The 23796-nt window shown below is 49.6% G+C and overlaps 1 protein-coding gene across 1 annotated transcript in view; it reads right to left on the reverse strand.

Annotated features, from left to right (window-relative positions):
• Positions 1-1470: 1470 nt before the first annotated feature.
• The window catches only part of SOGA1 (suppressor of glucose, autophagy associated 1), a 77105-nt gene continuing 54779 nt past the window's right edge, over positions 1471-23796 (reverse strand). The window contains 7 exon segments of the mRNA XM_025469968.3: positions 1471-8081; positions 13598-14948; positions 16297-16367; positions 17085-17156; positions 18365-18616; positions 20205-20372; positions 21305-21409. Of these exon segments, the coding sequence (XP_025325753.1) occupies positions 7929-8081; positions 13598-14948; positions 16297-16367; positions 17085-17156; positions 18365-18616; positions 20205-20372; positions 21305-21409 (2172 nt within the window). The 3' untranslated portion in view covers positions 1471-7928.

Genomic DNA, 23796 nt, shown 5'->3' on the forward strand with positions numbered 1-23796 from the left:
AGCCTGCTGGCTCTAATAGCCATCTGATTTCAGCAGAGATTTGCCCTTGTTCCCAGAATATCACTCTCTGGGGCTCAGTGGTACCCAGTTCCTTCTATGCCTGCTGCCCTCTTTCAACTCATCATCTGTTAACGTCCCAGGGACAGAACACAGTGTTCCCAGCCATCCTGGTCATCCTGAGGCACAGTGAGAATATTACTTCATGAATTCTAGACCCAATACATCCTCTGTCCTTTCTCCGTTTTCAACTCTCCTATGGCTTCCTACTGTCTATGGGATGTGGACATTCCTTCCCTCATAAGGCACCACGTGATCTGACCCAGCCTTTTTCGTCACTCCTTATTCCAGTGACAACCTTTTGGTTCTCCAGTTCTGCTCTGTTCTCTTTCTACTAGACTCCCATATGTGCACTCCCTCACCCTGGAGCCACCTCCTGTCAGTCTCCTGCCTATAATATACCACTATCCTCTTTATTTACTCAACATCTTGACCTCAGATGCCAGTTCAGATGTCCTTCTGTGAAGCCTTCCCACACTGAGAAGAGCTGGTCTGTATAGCCAGTAAGATACTGCAGAAATGACTGTGTGATTTGCAAAGTTTAGTCATAAAAGACATTGGTGACTTCTACCCTGATTTCTTGTTTTTTTATTTTTTTTTTTAAGATTTTATTTATTTATTCATAGAGACACACAGAGAGAGAGGCAGAGACACAGGCAGAGGGAGAAGCAGGCATCATACAGAAAGCCTGACGTGGGACTTGATCCAGGGTCTCCAAGATTACGCCCTGGGCTGCAGGCGGCGCTAAACCGCTGCGCCACCGGGGCTGCTCTACCCTGATTTCTCATAGATGACTTGCTCTAGGGCAAGCCAGCTGCCATGTTGTGAGGATACTCAAGGAGTGCTATGGAAAGATCTATGTAGAGAGGACTTGAGGCCTCCTCCTGCCAACACAGACTTGCCAGGCACAGGAGTGAGCCATGTTGCAAATGGATCTTCTGGCCCAAGTCAAGCCTATACATGATCGCAGCCTGACTGATCTTTGACTGCAACCTTTTTGAGACACTGAGTCAGAACTACCCAGTGCCCAAATTCCGGATTCACAGCACCTGTGATCTAATAAATGTCTTGAGCCAATTAAACTGTAATAGATAACTGACCTATGTCTAAAGTTTCCTCCTTTTTTCCATGATACATTTTAAGTTTTTTTTTTTTTTTTGTAGAAAATAACATTTTTTAACACTCTGCAGTTTTCTCAATGAAAAATATCACACTTCATAGCAGACTCTGAGGTTTAAAGAATCAGTATCCAGGACCCTTGGGAGCCCCTCCCAAGTGACCCCAAAGTAGCCAGGTGACTGTGGCATCCCCAGGGCTCCCTCTTTCCCAGAAGCTGGGATATTGGTAAAGTCAGGTTTCAAATCTGATGGGGACCCCACCCACCCTGCAAGAAAAATCAGAGAGGAGGCCAAATCCATGGAAACTGTTCATATGACATACTTTATTTCCAATCTACAACCATTAAAAACCTTTTGTAAGTTTACACTGTACAGGTATTCTCATGTCTGAAATAAGACACGGGGCAGGGAGAGCTGGTGGATTGGACCAGTTGTCCTAGCACCCAATCCATCTTGGGAAGGAGCTTTTTGAAGACAGAAGTGGGGAAGAGAGAACAGTGGACAGGAGAGGCAGACAGTTTGGCCCAAGGATGCCCTTGGTCCCTTCCTTCCTGAGGGCCTTTCCCTGGGGGTCCCCTAGGGCCCACAACTGCAGGACCCTCATCAAGAAACCAGGCTGGGCAGGGAGGGGGCTTCACAGTATTGGCAGGGGTTGGGGGGGCAGGGGGCAAGATGAGAGGGCAGCTTCTGGCTCTCTTCCCCAGCTGCTGGAGGTTGGAGCTGTTTTTTGGCACTGTCTACTGGGTCTCCCTGGAGGTGGGAGGAAGAGGAGGAGCTAGGGATTTAGGATTCTTTCCTTGAGGGTTAGGTTTCTTACTACTTGAAGAGAGGTCATGAGCCTGTGGTGAGGTTCCCAAGGGATACATGGTCAGGGTTTTTGTCTTCTGCCACCCCCACCCCCTGCCCAGGACTCCCACTTACTGCTTGGCTAACACAACTCTACATGGCCTTTTGTGAGAACTGGAACCAGTTCTGAGGCAAGGAAAGGAAAATTGTAGCCTTCTTGCTGCCCTCCAGCTTCCAGGAAAAGGACATAGTTATTTGTTTGGCAGAGAGAGTTCTGATCTCTCAGGCGTCCAGATGAGGCTGGTATTTTCCACCTCTTCCTGGTCTGGGCCGGCTTCAGATCCTCACTAGGCCACACTGATGGCTAGTGCAGATCAGCAGTTGGCCGAGTCCTGTTATATGAGAATCACCTGGACAGCATGTTAAACCCCCAGCTTGTTGGGCCTCACACCAGAATTTCTAATTCTGCAAGTCTCAAGTAGGGCCAGTATTTTGCATTTCTGTCAAGCTCCCAGGTGATGCTCCAGCCACTTTGAGAACCTCTTGGCACCTCATCCTCAGCAACTTGGTGTCCTGAGGCAGTGACAGGGAGCTGGGACACAGCTGGCAAGGCCCAACCTTAGGGGCACCAGAATACCTGGGAAGCTGCTGGGAACAGTCTTGTGGTGAGCTTCCTGTGCAGAGAAGTAAACTAAGGCACAGAGATCAGAGGCAGAGTAGAGAAAAGAGCCAGGATACCATGGCCCAGTGGAGAGAAGTTGGTGATGTGGGATCCCAAAACACAAGGGGTGTTCTGGGGCCCTGGGGATCATCCTGGTGCTCATGATAAAATCATAGAAGGGGGAGGCTCATCGAACCAGCCAAACAGAGATCTTCCCAGACTTGGACAGCGTCTCCAGATCCAGCTGAGGTTCTTCCTCACAAGAGCAGTTTGAGTAGTATCAGAATGGACTGTGACAAAGCATCCAGGCCCTGACTGCCTCGACACTTCAAGAATGCTTCAAGAAAACAAGAGCTCCTTTCTTTAGGGCCTGGGGTCCTGCAGGCTGGTGAAAGGCAGGAAGGGACGGAAACCGGCCTGACAGGATAAATGAGGATCCAAGGAGGGTGAGGGAAGAGTAGCAGGTGGTGGGGAGGAGCCCTGGGCAGGGGAATACAGGCCCAGCATCATGTCCCCTTTGGTTCTCGTGTTTGTGGACTTCACAAACTTCAAACACTGTTGGGAGGGGCAAGTGGTAAAGACAGGACAAATTATTCCAGAAACAGTGAGGCCCAGGGAAGAGCAGAGAGGATAATGGGGTGTCAAATGGACAGACTAATGGATAAATGGCCTAGGGAGAGAAGAACACAAGCTAGGCTGCATCTTTTTAACAAGGCTGGGCAGGACTGGGCAGGGTATAGGAGCCCAGAAGGGGGGATTCTAGTCCCCCACCCTCAGCCCCATGTAACAGTGGACACTGAAGGGGTCCTGAGACTGGGGACAGAGAAGATAATGTGGCTCAAGGATGGACCTTGTGGACCTAGGGGATGTCCTGCTGGGCTGGGAGGTGACGGGGCCAAGCCCAGTGAGTAGGACTGGCAAGGCTGATGCTCTCTGAGCCACAGGCTAGGGCCACTTGGTTTATTGTTGGAACCAGCAGAGAAAAGGAGGCAGGAGGAGGGGAAGCTTTGGAGGAAGACAGTAACAGAGAGGATGAATGGGAGGAGGGCAGCAAACAGACTCCAGAGAAAAGAAGGGGCTCCACCAAGAGCCCAGAATGGCAGAGTGGGGTCTCATTCACCCCTGGGGATACAGCATTGGCTGGGGGTCAGGAAACTAGGGTTCTCGTCCTGACTCTGCCTTTTGTTTGCTTTGTGACTTTGGGCAAGCCTCCCTCTTCTCTGGGCTTAGCTTTTCATCTAAAAAGGTGAGGTGGTTTGACACAAAAGGACAGATATTGTGCGATTCCACTTATATGAGCCACCCTGATGAGGCAAATTCATAGAGACAATAGAATGGAGGTTACCAGGGACTTGGGGAGAGGGTGATTAATTTTTCAGTGGGTACAGAGGTTCAGCCTGGGTGATTAAAAAGTTCTAGAAATGGATAGCAGTGACGGTTGCATGGTTTCAAGTCTCGGTTAGGTAGTGGTATCTTCTGGGTGTCCTGGCCCCACACCGAAAAGTCTCCAGTGGGACAGTAGGTTTACACAGCAAGCAGGACAGAGTTGGGCTGGGGGATCCGATGGACCCAGGTCCTAGTCTAGGCTCGATGACTGCCCAGTCAGGAGACTCTGGGGTGAGTCTACACCTCGGTGTCCTGACCTCCCCTAACCCCAGTCCTGCCAAGGCTGCCTCCCAGAGCTCTCCCAGAGGTCTGAAGCAGATGTGGGATAGGGGACAGGGGAGCAATTTCTAGATAGTAGTACTGTAGGTGGGGTGTGCAGGGGATGATTATTAGTATGAGTGAAGTGGGGGGACTGGCCAGGTTGGAAGGTGGGGGACATTCTGGAGGGGAGGAGAGAGGGAGGAAGAGCCTGAAAGTTGGATGGGCAGGTGGAGAAGAAGCTGGTGATGAAACCATGAAAGGTTTCATCCCCACCTAGGGGTGGGGATGATAGAACCATGTGACAGCATGTTCAAGTGTGAGGTCTTTGGGTCCTTTGTCCACTGGGAGAACAACTGGGAGAGGACTGTCCCTGGGAAGACCAAGAGGTGGGGCCTGTTTTGAGTTCACAGAAAGCAAAACCTCTTGGAGGTATTTTTAAATTTCCCAGCCTTTGGTGGGGAACAGCCTGGGATGGAAACAGGGAGAGAGGAGTTGGATATAGACGCCTTGTGCATACAAGATCTAGGAGCCACTGATGTGGCCAAAGTGGTCTGATTTTCATTTCAAATACAGACATCATTGCCCCCAGGAGAGTCTAGTTTGGCTTTGGGAGGAGGTCAGACATAAGGAATGTGAGGTCGTCCAGTTTAGGGTCCACCAAGGCAACTGCCCCCCCATCCTTCCCCTAACCAACTGGTGCCAACACAATAGATCCAAACCCAGTGATCTGTAAGGGATTAGGACCCCAGGGTTCCTTGGGACTTTGGTGGGAAAGAGTGGAGACAAGAAAGATAGATAGACGGCGTTGGGGAGAAGGAAGAGGAAGAAGGTGCTGAGAGTCCAGTGGTGGAGGAGGAGGAGGAAGGGGAGAAAGGGAAGAGGGCAGTGTTCCTTCCTGGGACTCCAGTGCTCCAGGGGAATCCCCACTGTGGGTCAGGCAGTTTTCTGCTTTGGGAATGTTACCAAGACTTAAAAGGCATTTGAAGAAACAAACAAACTTAGAAATTACATTCCAAAAGAGTAGAGAATTTTTACAAACCAACCCTCCCACCCCCAAAAAAGAAAACACAACCAGTTACTAATTAAAATGCTAAAAAATCAAACCAAACCAATATTTACACATAACATTTTCAACCCCATCAAGCCCCACATCCAGAGGCTTCTGCAGGAACAGTGATGAGTGACCTTGCACAGTGGCATGCAGGAAGTGGACACTCAGACTTTATCGAAAACCAAGATCTAGAGCCTCTGATACCAGCTGGGGCCAGGAGGCCAGGTGCTGAGACAAGAAGATTGCAAGGACAATGTTGGACGAGGACGATGGTAAGGCTGAGTGGTCCGAGGCCTTGGGGTTCGGGTGTCATGAGGATTTCTCCCCAAGGCTGGGAAACCAGCCTCCCTGGCCCTCCATAGCTTGGGGAGGTGGCAAAAGGCCTCTGGTGACATTTGGCCTCGTGTGAATCCCCTCCTGGAGATAACCTTGGAGGGGCCTCCTGACCTTTTGAGTGGGAGGAGCAGCAGCATCCCAGGCGGACTGGCCCATGGCTCCATTGGCCTGCCTGCTCTGCCCACACAAGTCACGATGGCATGATGAAAGGCCTGGTCAAACTGACATGACCCTTGCATTCTGCCCATAGGGAGTGGAGATGAAGGACTTCGGGTAACTTGTCCAGGTGACCTTGAATGAGCAGGACTGGGAACAGGTGGGAGTACAGAAGTGTCTCCTGAGTCCTGGGGGCAAACTAACAAAGCTGCTGGCTTTCGGTCTTCCTGAATTCCACAGACAAGCTGCTTCATTTTGGTATTTCCACTCTGGGCCCCCAGCCAGTTGTAGGAGGTTCACGCATCTGCGTGTGTGCGGGCACGTGTACAACCGGTATGGGTTTGCTGGCACCAAGGGAGAGGCCATCTGAGGCCTTGCCCGCCACACTGCAATGAGCCACACTGCAGTATGTCCAATGGCTCAGGCAGGTCATATGGGATGTGGGAAGGGCAGGCAATGGAGCTGGGTCTGGAAGAGGGGCCAGGAGAGGCCATAAGGCTAAGGAAAGAGGCTGCTGAGAAGGCTGGCAGGTGGTGAGAGCTGCTGGCAGATACTCTCAGGTCCATGTGCAAAGCTGCAATAAACAACATTCTCGAAGTTCAGTCCTGTTTTCCTGTGAGTTCTCACTTGGGGAACTTGGAGAGATCTCCATGCTCTTGAGAGAGCCTCAGTAATCTGTGTTTGACTCATAAAAAAAAAGTTTCAGAGGGAGGGAGCAAAATGAGAGGGCAGACGGAGAATGTCTGGGAAGTGGGGACATCGGCCCAGCCCTCTACCCTGTCATGGTTTACAGACTGATTGCCAGGGGCTGGCCAAGTACCAGGCAGTGAGTGAAAAGCAGTGCTCTGAGGCCAGATGGTCAGCAATAACGGGGAACAAGCTGCAGGGCTCCAGCTCTACTGGGGGGCCATCCAACCTTGATCAGGAGTCCCGAGCTCAGCTGCGGAGCTGCCTCGTCTGTGTGTGGGACCCCGTGCCTGTCCAAGGCTTTGTCCTCACTTTGTCCCAAGGGCAAGAATACATGTCTCAACCTCCAATAAATTACCTTAGGGACTTTGGGGTAAATTAAATTATTAAAATAAAGTAAAACCACCTTAAATATTTATAGTAAGAAAAATTCAAATAAACAACCAATGCAAGAAATGAGTTTCCAGGCCACCTGTCCACCGCCATGTCCTGGGGCACTGGCCTCCTGGAGTGCTCCATGGCCTGGGGTGGCCAACTGGGAGTCTCTCATTGGGAATATCTTTGCCCTCCACCAGCCACAAGATGTAAACACAGTGGAGATGTGGCTCCCCTCCAGAATGCCGGTGAAAGAGGCCCCAGCGATCAAGGCAGTGGGCATTTAGGCATTTATCTGTGCACCAGGTCTTAAAACCGACTCTACCTATTTCTGTCCTGGGAAGGTAGGGCTCCTCCCAATCCAGAGCCCTACACATTTCTACCCCATCTTCCAGTCCTTGCTGCATCCAGGCTATGGGCTGGGAGATCCAGAGCTCCAGGATTCCAAGCAGATACCTGGCCCTGGCTACTACTCTATCATACCCCCTAGAGCCATAGCAATCCAGAGCACCAGGGCTGGGAGGAGGATGTGGTGAAGGGAAGGAAGGGATGGGGATGATGCCCAGCTCAACTCCACCAGGGACTCCATGTTGAGTCCTACAGCAAAGCCTGTTCTGGTCATCGGTGTTTTCCTCCCTGTGATGGAGGACATGTTGGCAGGGAACATCTCTGTGAGCCCTTTACCCTGAGGAGCACGGCTGGAAGTGTATCCTTTCCTTGGCTCTTCTGAGAAGTGGGTGCAGGTAGAACCAGGCAAGCCTCTCCCAACGAACTGGCTCCCAAGGGATCCCTCTGGAGCCACCTCTGAAGTCTAGCTGTGGTCTCTCTCCCACTCGCTGCCTTCCCCTGGGAAGTCAGAGCTCACCACCCAGCAGTCAGCAGGCGACCCCGCTTTACCTGGATGGGAGTGCTGTTCTCTGGCAGTGGTAGCTGCTGTCCCTCCGCGGCGAGACCTGAGCTGAGGGCCTGAGCACCTCACCTCGTCTCCTCTCTGCTGGTTCCCTTTGGCTGTCCAGGGACTGGGCTGGTTGAGGTGGGGAGCACAGCTGCTCCATCACTCGCTGGGGGGAGCTGCCCTCTCCTCCCCACCCCAGCTGGACTCCGAAGGGTGCAGCCTGCATTTGGAAGGAGAGTGGCGGATGGCAGAGCGGGACGACCGGGCAAAGCAGGAGGTGAGAGACTGGGTGCTACAGTCACAGACAGCATCCTAGGAGAAGGGAGGAGAAAGTCAGGAGGAGCCAAGGGGCACTGACCACCTAGGGTCTGCCTGGCCGGCTGGGCAAGGAATTTCAACTCTGCTGTGCCTGGGGACCAGTTCCCAGGGGCTGTGGCCCCTTTCTGGACCAATTATATTTTATTGTTTTTCTGCCATTAGAACAATAATAAATATTAATGAATAATATTCCAGAATGTATGAATTCTGGAATATACAGAGAAGAAAGTGGATACAGTCCATCAAAGATAAATTCTCAATACATTGCACAAGCATACATTTATTAAAATGATATCATCTCCTACAGCCTATTTTGTAACTGCAAAACATAAAGTTTTCTGTCACTATGTATATCTAGATTTCCTTCTTTTTAATGGCTATATACTACTCTACTGAATGGAAATACATTTATTTATTTATCTGATTCATTTTTTTACATGCATTTTAGGTATTTTCTCATTTTTATATTATAACACACAGCAATAATGGTTAAAAGTGCTCTTACAGAACTAGATTGCTTGGTTCAAATCCGAGCCATTTGCCAGTTGTGTGACCTTACATAAGTTACTTAACCTCTCTGAACCTTGATTTCCTTCTAAGATAAAGGACATGCTACCTTTCTCAAAATTGTTGTGAGGATCAAATCAAATATGATATGCAAAGCATTTGGCATAGTGCCTATCAAGTACTCAATAAATGTTAGAATTTTTACTAATAATGATATACGTTTTTTTATACAAGTATGTTCTTCTACTTCTCTGAATGTTTCCATAGGCTACATTCCTAGAACTACTGGGTCAATGGGCAACATGTACATTTTACATACTGAAAAATATTTTGATCAACTTTAACATTCAAACTACAGCCAGCATGTACCTTTGTCTCTTGATGTACATACAGTTATATAGATGTGATGATTAATTTTATGTGTCAACTTGACTGGCCACAGGGTGCCCAGATATTTGGTCACACATTATCCTGAGAGCTTCTGTGAGGTTGCCTTTTTTTAAAAATATTTTATTTATTTATTCATGAGACACAGAGAGAGAGAGGCAGAGACACAGGCAGAGGGAGAAGCAGGCTCCATGCAGGGAGCCTGATGTGGGACTCGATCCTGGGTCTCCAGGATCACGCCCGGACTGAAGGTGGCGCTAAACCGCTGAGCCACCTGGGGCTGCCCTGTGAGGTTGCTTTTGGATGAGATTAACATTTAAATCAGTAAAGCAGATGCCCTCTCTAATGTGGGTGGGCCTCAACTAACCAGTTGAAGGCCTGAATAGAACAAAAGGGCTGATCCCCTCTCAATAAGAAAGAATTCTTCCTGCCTGATGCCCTTACGACTGGAATTACATTAGCCACATGTGCTGTACTGGAATAACATCACTGGCTCCTCTGGTTCTCAGGTTTTTGTTTTTGTTGTTTTTTTTAAGATTTTTATTTATTTATTCATGAAAGACACAGAGAGAGAATGAGAGACAGAGGCAGAGACACAGGCAGAGGGAGAAGCAGGCTCCATGCAGGGAGCCCGACGTGGGACTCGATCCCGGGACTCCAGGATCATGCCCTGGGCACGAAGGCAGGCACTAAACCACTGAGCCACCCAGGGATCCCCCGGTTCTCAGGTTTTTGAACACAGACTGGAAATAAATCATTAGCTCTCCTGGCCTCCAGCTTGCCACCTTACCTTTTAGATCTTAGGACTTGTGAGCCTATATAATTGTGTGAAACAAATCCTTACAAAAAATCTGTTTCTTTCTATATGCAAACATGTATACACACACACACAGCCTATTGGTTTAAAAAAAATTTTTTTAAGTATAGCCATGGGGCTCAAACTCACAATCCTGAGATCAAGAGTCCCATGCTTGGGCAGCCCCAGTGGCACAGCGGTTTGGCGCCGCCTGCAGCCTGGGGTGTGATCCTGGAGACCCACGATCGAGTCCCACATCGGGCTCCCTGTGTGGAGCCTGCTTCTCCCTCTGCCTGTGTCTCTGCCTCTCTCTGTGTGTGTCTCTATGAATAAATAAACAAAATCTTAAAAAAAAAATTAAAAAAAAAAAAGAGTCCCATGCTCCACCGACTAAATCAGCCAGGTATCCCACCAAATTGTCTTTCTAAAGAGTTTGCCCAAATTCTATAGCCTTTAGTAGTATGTGGTTAGTGTTTTCTCTGTATGCTCAACCAGCTGACTCTACTTTAAAAATTTTTAATTCGGGGATCCCTGGGTGGCTCAGCGGTTTAGCGCCTGCCTCTGGCCCAGGGCACGATCCTGGAGTCCTGGGATCGAGTCCCACGTTGGGCTCCCAGCATGGAGCCTGCTTCTCCCTCCTCCTGTGTCTCTGCCTCTCTCTCTATCATAAATAAATAATAAAAAAAAATTTAATTCAAACCTAGTTTTTTAAGCTTAAAAAAATTTTCAGTTTAATGTACACACTGAATATATCATAAAAATATGCCTCACTGAATTCTCATAGACTAAATACACTCATTGTATTAGGGTTCTCTAGAGAAATAGAACCAATTGGCTGTGTTTGTGTGTATGTCTGTGTACCTGTGTATCTGTAGATGAAAACAGAGAGAGGGAGAGAGAGACAAACCATAAAAGATGCTGAACTCTAGGAAATAAACTGAGAGTTGCTAGAGGGAGGTGGATAGAGGGATGGGGTGACTGGGTGATGAGCATTAAGGAGGGCACAGGATGTAATGAGCACTGGGTATTATATGCAACTGATGAATCACTAAATTCTACCTCTGAAGCTAATAAAAAAAGTTTTTAATAAATCTTTTTAAAAAAAGACAATTTGACAATATTTACCAAATCCCTTTAAAATTTTATATTCTCTTATCCTATAAATCCATTTCTGCAACTTAAATCTAAGCAAATAATCCAAAATGTGGACAAATGTTTTTGCACCAAGATGTCTACCACAGTATTAGGATGATAGAGAAAAACTAAAAATCACCTAAACATAGAATATATGCAAATGGGTCAATCATAAGGATGCCTGGGTGGGTTGGTGGTTGAGCATCTGCCTTCGGCTCAAGGCGTGATCCTAGAACTCCAGGATGGAGTCCCGCATCAGGCTCCCTGCATGGAGCCTGCTTCTCCCTCTGCCTAGGTCTCTGCCTTTCTCACTGAGTCTCTCATGAGTAAATAAATAAAATCTTTAAATAAACAAATGGGTCAATCATAGCCCATGCCACCCATCCGTGCCCCCACCATCTTTACTGAGTGCACCACAGGCCACATGATACCACTCCTAACCACAGCTGATTAGACCAACAGAGTATGCTGGACTCAAATTAGACCAATCACAGTTTCTTCTTTGTTCTAAAAATGGGGAATTGAGGGCGCCTGGGTGACTCAGTCGGTAAGGGTCTGCCTTTGGCTTGGGTCATGATTCCAGTGTCCTGGGATCGAGTCCTGAATCAGGCTCTCTGCTCAGCAGGGAGTCTTCTTCTTCCTCTGCCCCTACCCCTGCTCATTCTCTGTATCTCCCAAAAATAAATAAAAATCTTAGAGAAAGAAAGAGAGAAAGAGAGAGAGAGAGAGAGAGAAAGAAAGAAAGAAAGAAAGAAAGAAAGAAAGAAAGAAAGAAAGAAAGAAAAGAAAGAAAGAAAGAAAGAAAGAAAGAAAGAAAGAAAGAAAGAAAGAAGAAAGAAAGAAATAAATGTGGAATTGCAATAGATGGATCCGAATCAGTCTCTCTTAGGTGCTTGAACTAGAAGATGTTATAGAAGCAGAGCTGGGGGATCCCTGGGTGGCGCAGCGGTTTGGCGCCTGCCTTTGGCCCAGGGCGTGATCCTGGAGACCCAAGATCGAGTCCCAGGTCAGGTTCCCGGTGCATGGAGCCTGCTTCTCCCTCTGCCTATGTCTCTGCCTCTCTCTCTCTCCCTGTGTGACTATCATAAATAAATAAAAAAATTAAAAAAAAAAAAAAAAGAAGCAGAGCTGGGACCATATATGCAAATGCAATAGAGAGAGACAGGGGAAGAAACTGGACATCAGAGAAAACAAAGCTCAAGGGAAAGAGGGAGACAGAGAAGGTGTTGAAGCCTTCGGGGCCTTGCACTTGGGATCTATAAGATACCCCACCATTTCCCATCCTGGAAAACTAACTTACATGCATTTTTACTAACATGCAAATAATCCCTAACCAAATCTGAAATTGATATCAGGAGTGTGGTGTGCTACAAAAGATTCTCAGACAAAATGGAAGCACTTATGCACAGTCTTAGGGGGCTGGGCAGGGGTGTGTTGGAAAATATTTAGAGGGACGCCTGGGTGGCTCAGTGGTTGAGTGTCTGCCTTTGGCTCAGGTCATGATCCGGGGGTCCTGGGATTGAGTCCTACATCAGGCTTCTCCCAGGGAGCCTGCTTCTCCCTTGCCATGTCTCTGCCTCTCTCTCTGTATCTCTCATAAATTAATAAATAAAATATTTATTTATTTATTTATTTTAAAGATTTTCTTTATTTATTCATGAGAGAGACACAGAGAGAGAGAGAGAGAGAGAGGCAGAGACACAGGCAGAGGGAGAAGCAGGCTCCACGCAGGGAGCCTGACGTGGGACTCGATCCTGGGTCTCCAGGATCACACCCTGGGCCGAAGGCAGGCGCCAAACCGCTGAGCCACCCGGGCTGCCCAATAAAATATTTAATAAAAAAAAAAAAAAGAAAATGTTCAGTAACTAGATTTCCAGGAATAAGGGGAGAAGCCCTGATTTAGAGCATTTGTCAATCTTCATAGTATAAATCCTCCCACTGTGGCCAATCTCAAGGTGCCAAGGTGTTTTAGTGAACAGAGATGTACACGATTAGCTCTAATCAACTAAACATGCTAGCTCCAGCACACCAAGGGTGGCAGGAGAGCAGTAAGTATGCCTCTTCACTGGAGGGGATGCTAGCAATCTCTGGTATGTGGTGGCAAAGCAGCTATTAAAGCCTTGTTCACTAGTCTCCTTGTATTCAGACCAGATGTCCATCAGGTCTGTTGTTCCAGATCTGGGGCCTTCTAACCCCCATTCTGTCCATCCATCCATCCATCTATCTATTTATTTATAAGTGGACTCTATGCCCAACATGGGGCTTGGACTTACCCCAAGGATAACAGTCACATGCTCTACTGACTGAGCCAGCCAGCAATCCCCCAACCCTCATTGCAGACCAGCAGGACTTTTTGGGGTTTTTTGGTTTTGTTTTTTAAAGATTTTATTTATTTATTTGACAGAGAGTGAGATAGAAAGAGTGAGAGAGCACAAGTTGGAGGAGGGGAAGAGGGAGAAGAAGCAGACTTCCCGCTGAACAGGGAGACTGATGCCGGGCTCAATCCAGGACCCTGGGATCACAACCCGAACTGAAGGCAGATGCCCTAACCATCTGAGCCACCAGGTGCCCCCAAAAGGACTTTTTGAAACACACAACCATATTCCTGAATTTGAAAACCAAAAGAGTTTGGAGCTTATAAGTCAACCCTTACCCCCAAGAAAAAGAGTAGACCCCATCCACTTACCTCATTGGGAAGGGCTGTTGCTCCATCTCCATCCCGGGGGACACCATCCTTCCCCACCTGGGGGAGCACTGAGAGTCTGGCCTCCTCATTGCCACCTGACTTGGCTGCCTTCTTGTTCAGGATCCTGGCCATACCCTCTGGCTGATGGTAGCTGGCTGGGGACAGGGGTTCCGGCTTCTTGGTGCTCTCCTCCCCTGCCGCTGAGGTGGGGCTTGGTGCCCGGCCACACACATTGCGGAAGAACTCCTGCACAATGCCGTATTTTGGAGGCTCGGGCTTGGCCCGAGCCTCGGACATGCCCAGTTTCCAGACAGACTCTGTGCTCCCCGAGTGCTCCACCACACTGAAGAGGCTGGATAGCCCATCATTGATGTTCCTCAGGACGGGGCTATCCCTCGTGGTGGTGGAACGGGCCCAGGCCGAGCCATTCTGCTTGCCCTGGTGCAGGTTCCATAGGCTGCGGTCCTTGGTGCTGTCCAGCTTGGACACAGACCGCCTCTGGAGCTTTGGCGAGCCATACTTGGGTGAGCAGCAGGGCCGCTCAATACGTGAGTGCACCTTGTCCAGGGAGGAGGAGATCTGCTTACTGCGCACGGACACAAGTGAGGAGCTGCGGGGTGACCAGCTCTTACTGTGGAGGCTGCTGCGGGGTGGGTCGGTCTGCAGGCCCACGCTGACTGTGCGGATGGTCTGCGTGCCCACACTGGCCAGGCCCACCGTCTGGCTAGATGTGCTCTTCACCTTCCTCTCCAGTGAGCCCGAGCGCATGGCCTGGCGTACGCAGTTAGTTATCTCCTTCATGTCGTCGCTCATGTTGCCCGACATCTCAAAGTCGTGCAGGGCCGCTGGGAAGCTGGGCCCTGGTGCAGAGGGGCTGCCCCCTGAGCCTGCATCCAAGCGCTGCCGTGAGAAGTTGCAGAGCCACCGGCTGTAGGAGCTCTCAGCCAGCCCATCGGCCTCAGTCGACTCCTTGGGTTTGGCTGTGGTAAAGAGGAAGCCAGGCTCGATGATGATCTTGCCCTCCCGGTCATGGACCACGGGGACGCCCAGGCGCCGGGCCACAGGGGGGCTGTAGTACACGCGGATGCCTGTCTTGTCGGGAGCCGTGTAGCTACGCTGCATCTGCCTCCCTGCCGGCTCCTGGCAGCCCAGGGTGCCCAGGCGGTTGCAGTCCCGCGGTGTGAGGCTGGGCTGCTCCTGGGCATCTTTCTCTGGGTCTACAGGCTGGGTGCCCACAAAGGCAAAGGCAGGGTTGTTGGGCAGCTTCTTACCCCGGGCAGCTTCACTAGCAAGGTAGGGGGAACAGTCCAGCAAACTTTCAAACTCAGACATGGAGGAAACGGATTTGGTCCTGGGAGGAGTAGAGGAGGAAGAGTGGTATTAGTGGAAAAAAACAGAGAGGGAACAGGCACTCTGGTCATTCTCCCCAGTCCACGCACTGCACAAGGGCTGGAACCATGACCTACCCTGCTCACCTCCTGGGGGAGATGCTGTTGGAGCCCTGCCCCATGTCACCTCAGCACTCACACCTACATATCTGACACAGCACACTCTGAACACCTGCCATTCTCCACCTAAGGGCTTTTTTGTGACTGCAAGAGTACACTTGGCCTCCATGCAGAGGAAGCTACAAATATCAGAGTTTTGCCCCTAGACAAAGCCCTCACAAACAACAGGTGGATTGGGCACCTCAGTACCCAGCCTCCTCATTCCTTAGGTGGGAGAACGCTGAGTTGCATGTTCCACTCTGGCTCTCAGAGTTCCTCAGTGAAACTGCACTTTGGTTGTCCACAAAATGACAACATCCCCCTTTAGTGGCTGCCTTCCCTCCTTTGTGTCACTTCCAGCATTTCCTAAAATCCTTTCCCAAATAAACCATTTGTACTCAGATCCTTGTTGTAGGATCTTTGAGACAAGTTCTCAAATCCTGTGTTTGCTTTCGGGGGAACTCAAATAAGATGACGTTAAATCACCGGCACAGACCTGGCACATGTGTTGCCTGAGGATCAAAAGTGCCAGGTGTATGGAAGTGCACCTCATAGGCCAGATCATTCGGCCCTCTAGTGACTCTCGCAGACAGCTTCTATTATACTATCCCCCCTAGAGAGAGATGGGAAGTACCAGCCAAGGTCACATCACTGGAAATGGCAGAGTAGGAGTTCAAACCCCGCACTCTGACTCCAGAGCCCACTCTCCTACCCCGGGCCCACCTGGTTTGAGGATGAGCTCATGGCTCTGATGGGGTCTTGTCACCACCCTCCTTCTACTCATGGGTTTCCTAACAGTGGAGACATGGCCCTGACAGCCCTGGGGTCACAGAACAGGGCCAGGCCCAGAGGAAGATGCTCAGTAATTCCAGGAACAGAAGCCTTCCCTGATTCCCCTAACTGTTCAGGAGCTGAACAGTTTCTTTCAAAGGTAGGATATATGGAGCTCCAGGTTTTCATGCATGTCCACAATCAAACAAACAAGAAAAACCAAGGGCTGGAATTCTCATTGTTCCATGCTTCCTGGCTCCTGAGTGGCTTCAGTTCTATAGAAAACACATACCAGGGTTCTCCGAGCTCTGCTGAGGTGCCATGGTGGGATAATGAGGCCAGGGGAAGAAGACAGGCAAAGGGGTGGGGTGGGGAGAGGAATCTGAAGGGCAGGCCATGGCAGGGACTGCAGGGCAGGGCAGGGGCTGAGGAGGCCAGTACCTTTTTAAGGCAGTGCCCCCAAGTTCAGCTTCAGAAACTGCCTCCTTGTCAAGGATCTTCTCATTCCGTGTCTGTCAAGGAAAAGAAGCAGGAAGGGTGAGTTCTGGCCACCAGCACACCAAGGGAAGTTGACAGGAGGTCAGTGCAAGAGCTGACCCTGGATTGCCTCTTGTGAGCAGGACTGATGTCCACACAGATCTATAATGCCCATTGGTCAGTTTCTGGCTACAAGTGGGCCTAACACTCACATAGATATGTGATCCAGGCTTGGCCAATCAGAGCTCCAAGAGAGGACCCCAAGGAAAGAGTCTTTTTAGAAGTTATTCTGAATGTGGTGACAGCAACCAAGCACCCAGTGGCCACTGTTCTGTTGGTGGTGACAGCAGTGACCTCAAGATTCGGCAGAGAATGGGATTTTCATTTTACCACTGACGTAACTGGAGCCCAGAGAGGGAGAGAGTGACTCATTCAGGATCACACAGCTACTCAGAGGCCTTGCTTTTCTGAAAGGCACAGTTGAAACCAAGAGAGGGCAAGCACCTGGCCAGGAACACAGACACCCAGCCTCTCTCCAGACACGGAAGGATGGGGCTGGCAGAGGGCTCCTCACAAGTCCTCAACCATCTGCTGAAACAATGGGGTAGAGATCCCAGGATTGAGGAGCCCAAAATGCAAGGGTGTGATTGGTGGGACAGAGTTAGCCTCCTCCCTGTCACACCCCTGCAAGTGAGGGACTTTGCAGAGCAGCCAGGAGCCAAGAGAACATGATGGCCTGTTACCCTACTCACCTCTTTCCAACTGTTGTCCTGTTTCTCCAGGTCTGAGTGCTTCAGGATCCAGGGTTCAGCAGCCTTCTGCAGCTGGGCAAGGGTAAAGATGATGGTCAACGGCAGGCATGGCTGATGAGTGGGCCTTGGTCTGTGCAAGGCCACTTCCCAGGTTCTGCTCAGACCCCGGATGACCCAGTCATGGACTAAGAGCCATTTTCCCTTGGGCAGCAGCTCTGAGCCACTAAAAGATGGATTTGGTAAAAGCAACCACTTACAGGCATCCTTATAGATGCCATTCTATGTGCTAAAACAACCGCTGTCACAACTATGTTACTTCATGCTACAATTCCTGGATGGGCTAGGTCAGCTAAGCAGCAGCTGAATCACATGAAAGTCTGGGCTCCGTACTAGGAATGAGTATATTAGATGGAATGTGACCGGCCTCTAGTCGTGAACAGCTCTCTATGAAAGAGGCAAATAAGTATAAACAATATGTATTTTATGATAACATGATTGACTTAAAAAAAGGGGATCTGGGCAGCCCCAGTGGCCCAGCGGTTTAGTGCTGCCTTCACCCTGGGGTGTGATCCTGAAGACCTGGGATTGAGTCCCACATCAGGCTCCCTGCATGGAGCCTGCTTCTCCCTCTACCTGTGTCTCTGCCTATCTCTCTCTCTCTCTGTGTCTGTCATGAATAAATAAAATCTTTAAAAAAAAATGAACCTCTGAATATAAAATTAAGCAGCAAGAAAGGGAGGAATGGGTTAAAGTATGTTTTTGCAATATTTGGGTCTCATATAAAGATGAAGTCCTGATTTATATAATTTAAATAAAAAGTGAAATGAAGGAAAAAGTCAAAAAGAGTGGCATACAGCAGCTTGGTAAATGGCAGCTGGGTGCATGATGTGTAGTAGGGTATAATGGTCAATGATGGTTTTTTTCCTATTCCCCCCTCTTTTGGTCCTCAAAGGACTCTAATTTTCCCAAATTTTCAGGCTTTGCTAGCTCTAGGGGTAGGCACATGACTTACAACTGGCCAATCAGCCTTGTGGAAAAGGAAAACTCTCTATTACCATTGCTAAGCTGGGATGATATGAGCACAAAATAGTGACCATATTTGAAGATAGCTTTGGCTTATGAATAAAGCACAGAGGGGAGCAAGCCTGAGAGATTGGCAGAGAGGCAGATGTAGCACCTATTGCCTTCTCTGAGCACCTGGATCCAGCTATAACTGAAGGAGATCCCAGCCCCGGACTTCTCCCACAATGAGTCCCCATTGTGGCTGGAGCAGGCCTCACCTGGCTCAGACGGTTTTGCAGCTCCTTCACCTGCTGCTCCACCTGCTGCTTCTCACCCTGAAGCCGCTCCACCAGCTGCAGCTTTTCCTGGCTCCAGTTGCGCTCGCTGATCTGTAGCTGCCTTGTCAGCTCCATGACAGCGCTGTAGGACTCAGCCAGCAGGTGCTGCTGCTCCTCACGCTCCCTCTGTAGGGCTGCCTTCCAGTCGGGCCCTGCCCGCTCCCCAGCCCCTTTGCCAGTCTTTAGCTCCACCTGCAGTAGAAGGAAGAGCAAACTGGGTAGCTGGCACCAGGAGACCCTTCCTCTCTGGCTCCCTGTCCACCCTCCTTCACTCTCAGGCATCAGCAGGGGGCGGTGGGGGAGAGCTCTCCTCTGAAGAACCCCCACCTGCTGACCATCCCATGCAAAACTAAGCCCTCCTCAAATTGGGGGTTGCATGGAGCTCGTTTCACTTGCCAAGCTCCATGCTAAGGGCTTCTCAAGCATTATCTCGGTATCCTCATGAAATCTCACCAAGACAACTGCTTTTCTCGGTATTTTAGGGAAGAGAAAGAGGTTCAAAGAGGTTATTTGTCCCAGGTCACATAGCTACAAAATGGCAGTTTCCTAGTTACCGCTTCTCATATTCTAACAACTCTTACAAGTGGTCTGGGTTTATGGTTAGTGGGGGACATGTGCCCACAGTCACACAATGAATGTGTGCAGGAATGAATCCAGTGTGATGGCTTTCACGGCACCAAGCCTCGGGGTGGCAGGAGGTAAACACAAAGCCTCAAGCCTCAGTGTACCTTCCCAGGCTGTGGTTTGGTATGTGGAACCCCATACGGGCCAGTCAGCTTCCCAGTGGGTAGAGGCATCTAGAATGGCTCGGTTTGGGGGTCAGGAAGAAATGTGCAGATGGGGCAGGAGCTATGAGCTCTACAGGGAGGGTGAGAGGAAAGAAGGGTGGCACAGGGAAGCCAGAAGTCTGTGCGCACTGGGAAGAAGGTTGAGATCATAGTGAGTGAGAGAAGCCAGGAGAGACAGAAGTTTGGGGAGCCAGGGTCAAATCTGCCACTTATTTGCTGAGTGTAAGAACCTGGTAAAGAACCTTAACCATTCTGTGCTGGTTTTGTTACTCATCCAGCAGAGATTATCAGTGTACCCACCCCCAAGGAGCCCGTGATGACCAGAAAGGCAGCCTGCCACAGGGGCAGGCTCGGAGGAAGCTGGGACCTGAAGAGTCATGGCAGGTGGTGGCGGTGGAGAAGGTCAGGGCGTTTTCTTTGGGAAGAAACCCGCCCTCTCACTTTTCAGACCAGAGGAAGGCAGCAACTTGCCCCCTAGCACACAGCAGAGACCACACCTCCTGGGCTCCTGGTTAAGGCTCCTGCAGTCACACTGGATTGTGGGGAGGGGAGTAAAACAAAGCCAGGTAGCAAGGGATGAAGGGGATCCTTATGAGGAGATTGGGGAGCAAATGAGGACAGCAGGCAACAGAAGTCTGGCTACACGTGTGAAGGATGTGACCAGGAACAGACAGGTAGTTAAGCATCTGGCCTCACCTGTGAACCCATGGTGGTGCAGCAGAAGTGCCTATGACGTCCCATGCCCATTTGTCAATCCTCCACCTTCCTTTCTTGGCCCAGTGACTTCCAGTCCCCAGTGTTTCTGGCACCTTTGCTGTGTGACTCAAGGTAAATCTCTTGCCCTCTCTGGACTACAAGAGGAGGTGAAGAGGTGGCTCCTATGCCTCTTAGAAGCATGGCTTGGGCATTGTGCTCCCAGATCTAACACCCCTGAGGGCTTAGATGAGGGAGGAATAAAAGGGGGGAATGTCTCTGACAGGTCAGGGACTCACCTGGGCAGTATGGCTCTTCAACTCTGCCCGTTCTGTCTCCCAGGTGGCCTTGGCCTTGGCAAACTGCTGCTGGAGCTCAGTCAGACCACGGCGCTCATCCCGAAGCAGCCAACACAGCTCCTTCAGCGTCACCTTCATGTCAGCCAGTGTCTTGATATACTCATTGGGCTGCAGATGGGGGCAAGGCCTGGGTCAGCAGTTTGGGAGGGGTGGGAAGGGGAGCCTGGGCTGGGAGCATTTACCCAGAGCCCAGCCCAGTACTCTATCTGGTCTTGAGCAATCCCCATGACCTCCCCAGATCATCTCACCCAGCTGAGCCCAGGCCTGGCCACCTCCTAGGCTGACACGTACCCCAGCCTCACATAAAACCTCCTGAGGTCACAGCAATTATTATTCAGCCTAAATGTGAGATGGGCCCTGACTTCTTCAAGCTTCTGCAGAGCCTAGGCCCTGGGTCTTTATCCTTGCCCAAGATCTGTCTCTCTGACCCACCGTGGGCCACAGAGTGAATCCAAGCTATCTATGCAGCCTCCGTAACAGCCTGACTCAGGCCCCATCATCTCTCCTTGGCCCATGACCTATTTCCTACCTACCCAAGCTAACTGTGTATGACCCTGGGAGCCTGACCCCATCACTTTCTGCCCCATGGCTTGATTTGAGGGTTCCTAACTCCAGACCACAAGGCCTCTCTTCATTACCCCTACTATGTACATCCCAACCCATAGCCAATCCCAGAATACCCTGCCATACCTCTGCAAACACAGCTACCTTGGTCCAAAAGGGCCTTTGCCCCATTCTCTATTAGGCAAGCTCCTATTCATCCTTCAAAACCCTCCACCTATTATCCCTTCACTGTGATACTGTCCCCTACACAGAATTAACTGCTCTCTTGCATGTGACCACAGTCCAACTGCTGTCACTGCCACCAGATGACTTATCAGCCCCACAGCACTAAGCATCTGGGGCCAGTAACCAGGTAATAACCATCTGCAGCTCCAGTGCCCCATGCAAGACAGGTCAGAGAAGATGGAAGGAAGTGATCATCAAACAGACAAAGGAAGCATGGGCAGGACAGGACTGGGAAAGGACTGGGAACGCACCGTATTTTGGGTCCAGCTGTCCCCCGTGCAGGTCTTGTTATCTGAATGCTGGGCATTTAATTCTTCTTCCTCCATTAGCAGGTACAGCTCCTTCATGCTATTTACCTATTTTTTAAAAAGCCACATTCAATAGGGACTGGAAGGGTGTCATGCCTGGAGTCTGAGCATCAGGAGAGGGGATTGAGGCTAGTGGCCCAGATGGAAAGGGTATGACACATCCGGGCAGAAAGAAAAAAGGGGGATTTATGGTCCAGGATGGACCAACGGTACTCTAGTTTGACACTGATTTCCCAGATTTTAACTTGGGCTCCTAGGCACCATCTAGGCCTAGGAGTAGAGCTGGGAAGGCAGGCCCCTCTCTCCTCCAATGCCACCTCCGTCCCAAGGGCCATCAGGCATCCTTGAGAGCTACTCAGAAATAACCATGTTGCCAGATGAGGTCAACAGGTAGGCCCTGTGGATGGAATAAAAGGCCCACAGGGACCCCCATAATTATAGAAAAGGCAACCAAAAGTTTGGGTGGACAGAGAGAACCTTCCTGGGAGGGGGTTTGTTGCTGATGGATTCTGGGTAGAAGTCCAGAGCCACCCAAGGAAACCAGGGTACTAGTTCAGGATGAGAATGAAGCAGAAAGAAGCCAGGTTCTGACTGGAGTGCCTATCCATCATTCACTCAAAAAATATTTACTGAAAACCTACCATGCACCAGGCCCTATGTTCAGAGCTGGGGATAAGCCAGGGAGCAAGACAGACAAAAACCCTTGTCCCCTTTAGCTTCCATTCCAGTAGCGAGAAAACATACAAATAAGTGAAATGTATGAAACAGCATTAAATATCTGGAACATCACACAGTGAAGTGTCAAGGAGAAAAGCAAGCAAAGGAGCTGGGATGTGCTGCATGTGGCTAGTCAAGGAGGGCCTCAGAGAGATGCTGATATTTGGGCAAAGCCCTGAAAGAGGTGAGAGACTAAGTAATGTGAACTGCAGGTCGAGAATTCCAGGGAAAGGGCACAGCAAATGCAAAGGTCCTGCGGTGGGAACATGTCTGTTTGTCTCTTGTCTTGAGCAAGAGAGCCAAGGAGAAAGTGAGAGAGGTACGGGGAACAAGCCTAGTGGACCAGGCTCAGGACTTGTAGGGACTCTGGCTTCTGCTCTAGGTGAAATGGGAGCCAGGGGAGGACTGTGAGCTGAGAAGTGATCCCCACCTGACTTTTGGTTTCACGAGATCACTGCAGCTGCTGAGCCTACTGGGCAGCAACAGAACCTCCATCAGAAAATTTCGGAGGATGCCATCCACGTGGAGCCTATGCCACCTGGGGTACCTCCCCATACCCTTCTGAAATGCAAAATGCTTGGTGGAAGGGTGCAAGGATAGAGAAAAGAGACCAGTAAGAGGCTGCAGTGAAAATCCAGGGAATGAGTGATGGTGGCTCAGCCAGGAGGGATGGCAGAGTGGCTAGGTCAGACTCTAGATAGATTCTGGATAGATTCACAATGTGCAAGAAAGGCCATTTAAGTCATATTTAAGTCAGCTTATCCTCGGATAAGCTCCCGAGGGAGCAGGTGTAGGTAAGGGAGAGACGTGGCCCAAGGGCTGAGCCTGGGAGACTCTGATGTTAAGGGAGGTCAGGGAGAAAAGGAGGGTCCAGCCAAAGAATCAAGAAGGAGCAACCAGTGAGGTGGAAGGAAACCCAAGAGAGTGTGATGTCCTAGAAACCAAATGAAGGGCTTCTAGTGTCAGGGCAGGTACCAAGGCTGGGAAGTATGGGGAGGGGGCAGGGCAGGGCCTGCCTGAATTAACACCCCAATTCTGTCCCTGGTCAGGAGTATCCAAACATACAGACCTTGGTTGTCTGTATACACAGGTGCATGATTCTTTCCCCGAAATCCTTGAGTCCAGGTGTGCTTGGAATTCAGAATGCTCAGGGCTTTAGAAAGACAACATGGTACCTACACTATATATTGTACAACTGCCCCAACAGGTCTGGTGTACCACTCTATGCTCAAGCCAAGCACACTCATGCTTCCCCTATAAACATATGAATATTAACATGAGATGGGATAAAGGTTTTGCGCCAAATGAATGTCAGGCCAACCTTTTCCAACTGAGTTAGATGCAACCAAACACAGATTTCGTTTAGAGCTTCCAGATTTCAGGATTGAGGCAAGTAATCAAAGATCTTTATCTGCAGTAGAATGGGAATAATAATTATTTGCATATCATAGCATATTTATAAAGATGAAATGGAGTAATCCACCTGAAGTATTTAAAACAGTACCTAGAACACTACTCTCAGTGCCTAGGGTTTATCATTCACATGTATAGTGTCATTTCACACATACCATTTTGCATGTGTGGACACATATATTCTTTGAGAGTAAGAATATATATTAAGTCTATTATTTATATAGCTATATGTATGTGTTTAGATTATATTTATGCAAATGTAGGTATCTGTTTTGACAATATATGTGGTTATATCTTTTTTTAAA

This window comes from Canis lupus, chromosome 24, assembly GCF_003254725.2.
Source record: "Canis lupus dingo isolate Sandy chromosome 24, ASM325472v2, whole genome shotgun sequence".
NCBI classification, from domain to species: Eukaryota; Metazoa; Chordata; class Mammalia; order Carnivora; family Canidae; genus Canis; species Canis lupus.